Here is an 11494-nt window from a genome sequence, read left to right as displayed (position 1 = left end):
AATATCAAAGGTCAAACCATTCAGTTGGAAATTGATGGATTTTTTTAATTTTTGGCTGAAAATATTTAATAATTTGATTCTTTTCATAATTATGAGTATTTTTACTGCAATATTATTAATGTAGAACAAATAATTGCTTTATATATATATAAAGAGTAAAATGGTAATTCAACTTTTGACTTAAGTTTTTCCCACTTATGATCATAATTATGATAATTATGATTATGATTCAGAGATATGTTTTTTACTTAAAAAGATCTCATATTTAGAATTTTGTATTTGAACATTCTAATTAAAAAGATTATAATTTTATCCGCTAAGAAAGCTAAGGAAACAACTACTTGTTGGATTTGCCAAATTCCTCCTTAGATTCACCTATTCTATTCAAATTACACTCGTAACAAGTTCATCCACCCAAATTCTACGGGCAATTTCTATTGTTAAAAACTAAAAATCTTATTTAACAATGAATTTAATTGGAAAATTATTATTAACTATAAGTTAGTCAACGATGAATTTCATAACAAATTAGTAAAATAATATTGATATTGAAAATTCTTAACATTTCTGAGATATTTAGGCCTCATTTTTTTCATTAAGATTAAGATGTTTGAATCTCAATGTACATTTGAGTGATTGAGATATTATCTCTATATATGAACACTGAATAATTAAAATTATTTCTTTGTCTACATTTAAACGTACCTAATTCATTTATTTGTAAACATAATTGGCATACAAATTTAAATAAGAAATTAATCAAATATTAAGTAAAAAATTAATTCAATAAAATAAAATCATTATTTTGAATAAAGAAATGAAATATTTATGTTCGCTAGTGATAGTGGAGATGATTTGTAGTGGTGGTAATGGTAGATATTAGTGACTAGAAATGGTGGTAATGATAGTTATGACTATGGAGGTGGTTGATGTTGTATTAATTGTCATGATGGTGGCGGCTGGTAATGGTGGTGATAGTTATTAGTAGTTGGCGATGTTGATGGTGATGGCTGAAGAATGTGGGGGTGATTGACAATGCCTTGGTGGTAGTTTATTGATAGTGGTGCGATGGTGAAGTTGGTTGGAAGTAAAAATTGGCCGCAAGGTGTTAGTGCAGTGGTGGTAGAGGCGGTGACAATGATGGTGATGACAATGGATCACTGCAAGAAAATATAAAATGAGCTACGAAATTTGTCGGCAATTCCTAGATAATCCATCGCTAAAATGCTCCTATAGCTAATTAAATTTTCTTATAATCCACAGGTAAATGAGATTATCATTAATTTTTATTGTTTAGCTACAAAATTTTGTTCGTCGCTAATTTCTCATTTTCTAATAGTGTATATAAATTATAATGATGGAGGTGGTAGGTGTGGTAACGATTGACAGTAGTGGTTGACAACAAATTCATTTAATGATCTTACATCTAAATCATTCAAATTATAATGTTTGCAAACATACGAGGCTCGGTTATAATTGTTTGCGCAACTTGGGCACTTACCTCACTACCTCTTACCTACTAAAAACTTTTATTATAATCAACTGTTCTTGTTCTTTTCCACATTTTGTGAATTTCATATATCTAAGAAATTATTCATTTTTACACAACCAATTCCTTATAAGTTGTCCACATGATATGAGTTTAGACATAAGCCTATTTATGTTATGTGCTTCTGCCAACTTTGTTCATAGTTTTTTTTTTCTTATTGAACTTCTCTTCCTTGGTGAAGTTCTCTTTTCATGGCTTTCACAATTTCTCTCTCTGTAGCTTGTACATCATTGTATGTCATGTATATGCCAACATATACACTTTATATACAATGATATACATTGACATACACAAGTCATATACATAATATACAGTGATATGCATATACACACATGTTTGCCTTTGTATGTACCCATACGTCATGTCTATATCATTGTCTGTATAAATATGATACATCAAACACATACTAGATATATCCTACATATTCATTCATTCCACCATTAAAGCATTGACACAAACTATTTACCCTTAAAAAGATACAATCAAATCAAATTATATTAAAATTAACTGAATGTTAATAAATAAGAGTATAATAGGAAGAAAATAAATGTCCTTCCTTGATTTGTTAAAAAAGACAAGTAAAAAGGGAAATCAAATTAGAAAATATTTGACAAGTAAATAACGATAGAGGGAGTACCAATTACCAAATTAATTGTTTCATCATTGTCTAAATTGATACCCTTGAAGATTCTAAAAAGATATATACTATCCTAATTTAGTGTGATATAGATATATGATCACAATTCCAATTAAGGACCTTTGATTATATTCTAGCCATTTTAGGTAAAATGATAAATGTGATTTATAATTAGATTTTTTTTTTCCATAATCCACTTGTATCATTCTATTTAAACTTAAACATATTCTAAACATTATCATCAAATCAGTTTTTCTTAGTGAGAAAAAAAGAAGAAGCAAAAATGAAGTTAGAACTTGGAATTGCAATTATGTTGATGATGATTTTTGTAGCACAAGGGATGACTGATGTACAACGATGCCTTCATGCTTGCAAATTACAATGTGGCAATGATAAAAAATGTTACAATGATTGTGTAAATAATTGTGTTGTTTCTGTGAATGTGCAAAGTCAAATTCACTATTGTAAGATTGGTTGTTTTTCTATTAAGTGTTCTAAATTTAATGTAAATGACAAAAAAAGAGAGGCTTGTTTGGAGGATTGTTTTAATAAGGTTTGTTAATTCAAAAATTAGTGATGTATTTGTTGCTAAAATTCATGTATTGAGAGAACATGATTATTCTCAACAAAGATTTTTTTTTCCACTCCGACTAAATTCGGATCGCACACTGCCCATTTGGGGTGGCTCTCCCAATAGGATTGTCACCATACCCAGGGCTCGATCTGATTAAGGGTGAAGCACTCCCACTAATACACCACAATCCATGTTGGTAACCTAACAAAAAAATTGATTCGCTCCAATATATACTTTCTGGCCTTAATGTATAATTACATTTATAGTGTTTAAAAAAAAAACATTTATAGTGTAAAAATTATTAATAATATCAGTATATTAACATATTCTGGCAGAATGTTGATTTGTAAGCAGTCAATCTGATAATTTTCTATGGTAAGTGCAAACAGAAAAATCAAATCGAAATAAATCTAACCAAATCGAACTAATTTCAATTTAAATTCGATTTTTATTTTTACTAAAACGAACACTGATAAATCGAATGGAACTTTTTAAACTAACCAAATGATCACCCCTACACACGACAATATCATTATTAAGATATAAAGTGTATCTTTGATATATTTATTATTATCGAGTTATCAATTCTTAATGGTTTGAAGCTTTTTCTTAACGGGTGAACCAATAACCCATAGTAAATTAAATAATTGTATTTATATCATTTGGTATATAAAGTCCTTACTCCTTAACTTTGAGTTTACTTTCTTAGTGTTATTTCATGTTGTTATTCTACGATGTGATACTATTTGTTTTAAAGCAAGATGCAATTTGTCAACTCATATTCATTTAGTTTGTCACCTTGTTTTAAGTGATTTTCAATGATTTTTTATGTGTCAAATCTTAACGGTTAAACCGATAACCATTAATAACCGATAAGTCAATATCCAAACTTTCTATAACGGTTTATCATGTTTACAAAATGATAATCGATAAGTCAAATTGATAAATTTTAAAACTTAACCGAACCAACTAATACACAGCCTACCCGATATTTCATATTAATACTCGAACTAACCTTTTATCCAATATATTTTTGGAAAATCGTGGTCTTAAATTGAGGTCAAAATTTGAGTCTCGAGTCAAAGTCAGGAGTCGAGGTCGGAAGTTGGATCCCAGGTGTGAACTCGTTTAGGGAAATGTAATAAGCGTATGAGAAATTAAAAAGAAGTACGTTTTGGAGGGTAAATAGAGAGTTTTAACGGTAAAATCAAGAAATCAAGAAGTTAGTTTTCTATATAAAGATACATTTTAATTTGTGTTGTCATCATTTCCATTAAATTCATTCTTCTACTGATCTCTCATAATTCCCATCCATTTTTTTCTTTTCATTTGATACAATGATGATATTCAAGAAATCAAAAAGAAATCTTAATGAAAGAATCTACTGTCGTACGTGTAGAAATCCAGTTGCACGCATCCAAGATTATATTCGGAGGGTAAGGATTCGAATATAATGATTTCATGAATGAATTAAGTTATATTTCTTGCAACGTAACTTATGATCTTGTAAACTTTGCAGGTTCGTCAAGGAGTGATCATAATTAGAAGAGTGTAAGTCTCATGATTGATTGATTTTGTGCAACTTGAGATTTATTGATTTTTGCAGTCTTAAGTTATATATATGTGTATATGCAGGTATAATGTTCACGTACCAGACGATGTGGAACATGAGTTTGGATTTACCACAGCTGATACTTACTGTGGCCAATGTGGAACGTTGATCGGGTGGAAATTTGTAAGATGGTTTACATGAACAAGAAGATTTTGTTGTTTTGTAAATAGTAAGTACTGAATTTGTTTTATTTCGATGATCTCCAGATTGCAGTCCCACTAGGGTCCGTAGATGTTAGAGAAGGAAGATTCATGTTGATATCGTAAGTTTCTAATTACAAATTTGCAACAGAGTGTACATATAATTGTAATGTTGATACAAATGATCGTATTTTGTGGCAGGAGAGAGGTTACTTTATGGGATGGTGTACCATTGCTTCATTTAAATGAAGAACAAGGCTTAGGCGCTAATGAGCAAAATGCAAATCAAGATTTAGGTGCTAATGAGGCTAATGCTGATGGAGGCGGAAATGAACAGAATGATAATCAAGATGGAGGCGGAAATGAACAAAATGCTGGTCAAGATGGAGACGCTAATGAACAAGATGTGGGCGCTAATGCTGCAGTTCAAGATGGAGGCGGAAATGAACAGAATGATGATCAAGATGGCGGGGATTCAATGAACTGAATGAAGATCGATGTAAAGCAGCTAATGATGAGAATGCAGACATTGATAGCCTACTCATGCTGACATACTGCTTACACAAAGTGCTATAATTCGTAATTGTCATGTGATATTCTGTTTCCATTTCTGTTTTGAGATTGGGTTGGATTAAACCAATTGACACTCAACTTTTTACACGTTTGAGCTCAGTTCTCTATATGCTGCTTAGTTTGTTTTTAATTTCCTTAACTGCAACAGCTATACAGTCGATGCTAGTGAACTTTTTGTATGTTTTCTTAGACTATTGTGGGGAAAGATGATGTTTCAGTATGTGGGGAAGTTACATTTTAATTCCTATGTTTCAAACTCAAGATTTGTTGAGCCTTCAACGTGTAGATAGACTCAAGATAGGATGTTCGTGATGGAATATGGGATGAAGTTTCATGCCTTATCACGTCATGCATTGATGATACTTCCGGGAGAGAGTGAAGAGGCTTGTCAAGGGAATCGTCTATCCCATTAGTCTAGCCACATCTCAAGTGATTAATTGTGAAATGTGGTAAGATGCTTCCAAGGATGTGGAGTTGATCACACGCCAAAACTTTGAGGAGTAAAGGGCAAGAAGCCCCGTATAGTTCAGGTAGAGTTTATTTACGTCAGTCTAGTAGACTCGTCCATTCAGCTTTGAACATCAGAGGAGGTGCTCAGACAGGTAGAGGTGGTCCTCAGACCGACCAATGTGGTGGGCATAGGAGTGCTCATATTGATGGTGGTCAATCGGAACCAGTGTTATGTATGTTATTGTTGTTGTAGGTAGTCGGTAGAATGTTGTTATAAAGAAATAATATAACCTGAAAATTTTGGTTCTCCATAAAATCTAGCGGTTACAACTTACAGTGAAATATTGTTATAACGAATGGTTCTAATAATGAGGCTTGGTAGCACCTTCATATAGTAAGTTAGCAGAACTCCTATATATTTTGTGCCTTCAGTGCCCATTCAGTGATTCACCATGTAATTGTTGCCTCAACTTCACGCTGGACTCTCACCGTGCTATCTATCTTGTTTCAACTTCACAAGGCTAATCTCGATGTTCCATAGAATAGGTTTATAGATGCTGAGAGAAAGGGCCTATCTCAGCTGCTTTTCCTAAGCCAAAATTTGCCTACAAGTTTCAATGGAGGCATTTAGGGAGGGTAAAATGGAGGCGTGCTGGAAACGTTATTTATGGTATCTAATAATTAGGGAAGAGATTAAGATATAAAGTGTATTTCTTGTAAGTAAATAAAAAGAAAATGAAACAACAACATACTCGGTGAAATTCCACTAGCTCAAGTGGGGTTTGAGTAGGATAGTATGTATGCAGACCTTATCACTACCACGTGGAAGTACAGAGACTATTTCCGAGAGACCCTCGACTCAAGAAAATGAAATAGGGTATATTTTTTCTCTATATAATTTTAAATCGGTTGGAACATAAAATGTGAATATGACTAGTATGAGAAATTAAAAAGAAAACAGTTTTGGAGGGTAAACAGAGAGTTAACGGTAAAATCAAGAATCAAGAAGTGAGTTTTCTATATAAACATTTTGTCTTCTCATCATTTCCATTATATTCATTCTTATAATTCCCATCCATTTTTCTTTCCATTTGATATAATCTCCTCTCTGAGTTGATACAATGATAATATTCAAGAAATCAAGAAGAAATTCTAATGATAGCATCTACTGTCGTGCATGCAGAAATCCAGTTGCACACGTCCAAGATTATATTTGGAGGGTAAGGATTCGAATATAACGATTTCTTCCAATTTGTTTCATGAATTAAGTTATATTTCTTGACTAACAACAAAACCAACTTATTTTCTTGTACACCTTGCAGGTTCGTCGAGCAGGGATCTTTAGTAGAGTGTAAGTCTCATGATTGATTTCATGCAACTTGAGATTTATTTCTGCAGTCTTAAGTTATATATGTGTATATATGCAGGTATAATGTTCTTGTATCGAACGATGAGAATTATCGTTTAGGAAGTACCATAGCCAAGACTTACTGTAGCCGATGTGGAACGTTGCTCAGGTGGAAATTTGTAAGATGGTTTTCATGAACAAGAAGATTTTGTTGTTGTTTGTTGTTTTTAAATAGTACTGAATTTTTTTATTTGATCTGCAGATTGTAGTCCCACTGTGGTATGTGTTCGGTAGAGAAGGAAGATCCGTTTTGTTCTTGTAAGTTTCTAATTACAAATTTGCAACAGAGTGTACACATAAGCTGTATAACTTGTAACGTTTGATACAAATGAGTATTTTGTGGCAGGAGAGAGTTTTGTTTCTGGAATGGTGTACCATTGCTTCATTTAAATGAAGAACAAGATTTAGGCGCTAATGACCAAAATGCTCATCAAGATTTAGGCGCTAATGAGCAAAATGGTGATCAAGATTTAGGTGCTAATGAGGAAAATGCTGATCAAGATGGAGGCGCTACTGAAGAAAATGCAGATCAAGATGGAGACGCTACTGATCAAGATGGAGATGCTACTGATCAAGATGGAGACACTACTGATCAAGATGGAGATGCTATTGAACAAAATGCTGATCAAGATAGAGACACTAATGAACAAAATGTGGGCGTGAACAAGGAAAATTCTGATCCAGATGGGGGCGGTAATGAACAGAATGATGATCAAGATGACGGCACTCCAATGAACTGAATGAAGATGTAGAGCAACGAATGATGAAAATGCAGACATTGATAGCCTACTCATGCTGATATTCGCTGCTTATACAAAATGCTATAGTTCATAATTGTCTGTTTCCATTTCTGTTGTAAAATTGCAGTACATATTACTACTTCAAGTTGGAATAAACCAATTGACACTGAACGTTTTACATGTTTGAGCTCCGTTCTCTATGTGCTGCTTAGCTTGTTTTTAATTTCCTTAACTGCACCAGCTATACAGCTTATCTGTAGAGTCAATGCTGGTGAACTTTTAGTTTGTTTTCTTAGACTATTGTGGGGAAAGATAATGTTTCAGTATGTGGTGATGTTACATTTTAATTCCTATGTTTCAAACTCAAGATTTATTGAGCCTTCAACGTGTAGATAGACTCAAGATAGTATGTTCGTGAAGGAATATGGGATGAAGTTTCATGCCTTATCACATCATGCATTGATGATACTTCTGGGAGAGAGTGAAGAGGCTTGTCAAGGGACTCATCTATCCTATTAGTCTAGCCACATCTCAAGTGATTAATTGTGAAATGTGGTAAGATGCTTCCAAGGATGTGGAGTGGATCACACGCCAAAACTTTGAGGAGTAAAGGGCAAGAAGCCCCCCCATATAGTTCAGGTAAAGTTTATTTACGTCAGTCTAGTAGACTCGTCCATTCAGCTTTGAACAACAGAGGAGGTGCTCAGACAGGTAGAGGTGGTCCTCAGACCGACCAATGTGGTGGGCATAGGAGTGCTCATATTGATGGTGGTCAATCGGAACCAGTGTTATGTATGTTATTTTTGTTGTAGGTAGTCGGTAGAATATTGTTATAAAGAAGTAATATAACCTGAAAATTTTGGTTCTCCATAAAATCCAACCATTACAGTGAAATATTGTTATAACGTAATAATGAGGCTGTAGCACCTTCATGTAGTAATTAAGTTAGCAGAACTCATATATATTTTGTGCCTTCATTATGTAATTGTTGCCTCAACTTCACCGAACCACTTAAAATCTTACACCTTCACTGGACTCTCACCGTGCTATCTATCTTGTTTCAACTTCACGAGACTAATCTCGATGTTTCATAGAACAGGTTTATAGATGCGAGTGAGACCCCTGTATGCTTGCATGACCTGCTGGAGACGAGCATTAAGCTTATGGTACGTAATAATTAGGGAATACATTAAGATATAAAGTGTACTTCTTGTAAGTAAATTTTAAAAAAATGAAACAACAAGATACTCTGAAATTCCATTACATCAAGTGGGGTCTGAATAGTATAGTATGTATGCAGATCTTATCATTACCTCGTGGAAGTAAAGAGACTATTTCCGAGACCCTCGACTCAAGAAAATGATACAGGGTAAAAAAATTTCTTTATATAATTTTAAATCAGTTGCAACATAAAATGTGAATATGACTGGTATCAGATATTAAAAAGAAAAGAGTTTTGGAGGGTAAACAGAAAGTTTAACGGTAAAATCAAGAATCAAGAAGTGAGTTTTCTATATAAACATTTTGTCTTCTCATCATTTCCATTAAATTCATTCTTCTACTTTCTTATAAGTCCTCTCTGAGTTGCTTCTTCTTGATTCAATAAAGTTGATACAATGACGATAATGTGCAGAAATCCCTTCTAATGAAAGAATCTACTGTCGTACGTGCAGAAATCCAGTATCACGCGTCCAAGATTATATTTGGATGGTACGTAAGCATTCAATTATAATGATTTCTTGCAATTTGTTTCATGAATTGTGATTAATTAAACACTACGTTGTTATTATGGTCATTTTCTTGTACATTTTGCAGGTTCATCCAGGAGGGATCTTTAGTAGAGTGCAAGTCTCGTGATTGATTTCGTGCAACTTGAGATTTATTTCTGCAGTCTAAGTTATATATATGTGTATATATGCAGGTATAATGTTCTTGTATCAGACGATGTGAATTATCATTTTGGAAGTACCATAGCCAATACTTACTGTGGCCAATGTGGAACGATGATCGGGTGGAAATTTGTAAGATGGTTTTCATGAACAAGAAGATTTTGTTGTTTTTTTTTTTAAAATAGCAAGTACTGAATTTTTTTTGATTTGATCTCCAGATTGAAGTCCCACGATGGTATGTTAGAGAAGGAAGATTCATTTTGAAATTGTAAGTTTCTAATTACAAATTTGCAGAGTGTACATATAATTGTAAGGGTTGATACAAATTGAGTATTTTGTTGCAGGAGCGAGCTTAGTTTCTGGAATGGTGTATCATTGCTTCATTTAGGCGCTAACGAGCAAAATGCTGATCAAGATGGAGACTCTACTGATCAAGATGAAGACGCTAATGAACAAAATGTTGATCAAGATGGAGATGCTAGTACGCTTAGATTCGTTTTGTTATTGTAAGTTTCTAACTACAAATTTGCAACAGAGTATACACAATTGTTAAGGGTTGATACAAATGAGTATTTTTGTGGCAGGAGCGTGGCTACTTTCTGGAATGGTGTACCATTGCCTCATTTAAACGAGGAACAAGATTTAGGCTCTAATGAGCAAAATGTTGATCAAGATGGAGACGCTACTACGATTAGATTCCTTTTGTTCTTGTAAGTTTCTATTACAAATTTGCAACAGAGTGTACACATAATTGCTAAGGGTTGATACAAATGAGTATTTTTGTGGCAGGAGCGTGGCTACTTTCTGGAATGGTGTACCATTGCCTCATTTAAACGAGGAACAAGATTTAGGCTCTAATGAGCAAAATGTTGATCAAGATGGAGACGCTACTACGATTAGATTCCTTTTGTTCTTGTAAGTTTCTATTACAAATTTGCAACAGAGTGTACACATAATTGCTAAGGGTTGATACAAATGAGTATTTTTGTGGCAGGAGCGTGGCTACTTTCTGGAATGGTGTACCATTGCCTCATTTAAACGAGGAACAAGATTTAGGCTCTAATGAGCAAAATGTTGATCAAGATGGAGACGCTACTACGATTAGATTCCTTTTGTTCTTGTAAGTTTCTATTACAAATTTGCAACAGAGTGTACACATAATTGCTAAGGGTTGATACAAATGAGTATTTTTGTGGCAGGAGCGTGGCTACTTTCTGGAATGGTGTACCATTGCCTCATTTCAACGAGGAACAAGATTTAGGCGCTAATGAGTAAAGTGCTCATCAAGATGGAGACTCTACTGATCAAAACGAAGATGCTAATGAGCAAAATGTTCATCAAGATTTAGGCGCTAATGAGGAAAATGCTGATCAAGATGGAGGCGATAATGAACAGAATCATGATTCAGATGGCGGCACTCCAATGAACTGAATGAAGATGTAGACATTGATAGCCTAGTCATGCTGATATTCTGCTTATACAAAATGCTACTATAATTCATAATTGTCTGTTTCCATTTCTGTTAGCTATACAGTCAATGTTACTGAACTTTCGAAGATATGTTGAATGATCTGAAAATTACTGCAGTCAGACGCGAATGTCATCGCTGCTATAATGAGGTATTGTTACGTATGTATAGTTACACTAGACATTTACATCTCATTTAGCCGTTATAAATAAAAATATTGCAGGGTAAATTTACAAAGATTGTACTACTGTCATTATTGTTATAGGTAGAATGTTTGTTATAGAAAAATAAAATATAATATGAAATATAGATTCTACTAAAAATCAGACCAGTATAATTAAATGTAGTTATAACGAGAGAGGGATCTGATTGTATCTGCATCAGTCAAGCTTAATAGGAATTAATTTTATTTTATGAGCTTTCTGTAATACAAAAGTATTACTCCCTCCGTTTC

General features: G+C 33.5%; 1 protein-coding gene across 1 annotated transcript; it reads left to right on the top strand.

Moving 5' to 3' along the window:
• The first annotated feature begins 4070 nt into the window (after positions 1–4070).
• LOC102598872 (uncharacterized) lies at positions 4071–5172 on the top strand. The gene is made up of 5 exons (XM_006357274.1): positions 4071–4196; positions 4280–4311; positions 4396–4495; positions 4579–4634; positions 4714–5172. Exons 1-5 carry the CDS (start codon positions 4098–4100, stop codon positions 4997–4999), a joined length of 573 nt encoding a protein of 190 aa, XP_006357336.1. The 5' UTR covers positions 4071–4097; the 3' UTR covers positions 5000–5172.
• The last annotated feature ends 6322 nt before the right edge of the window (positions 5173–11494 follow it).

The sequence above is a fragment of the Solanum tuberosum genome, unplaced genomic scaffold, assembly GCF_000226075.1.
Source record: "Solanum tuberosum cultivar DM 1-3 516 R44 unplaced genomic scaffold, SolTub_3.0 scf00234, whole genome shotgun sequence".
Lineage (NCBI taxonomy): Eukaryota > Viridiplantae > Streptophyta > Magnoliopsida > Solanales > Solanaceae > Solanum > Solanum tuberosum.
The sequence above is the reverse complement of the archived record's forward strand: the minus strand, read 5'-3'. Positions and strand labels throughout refer to the sequence as shown.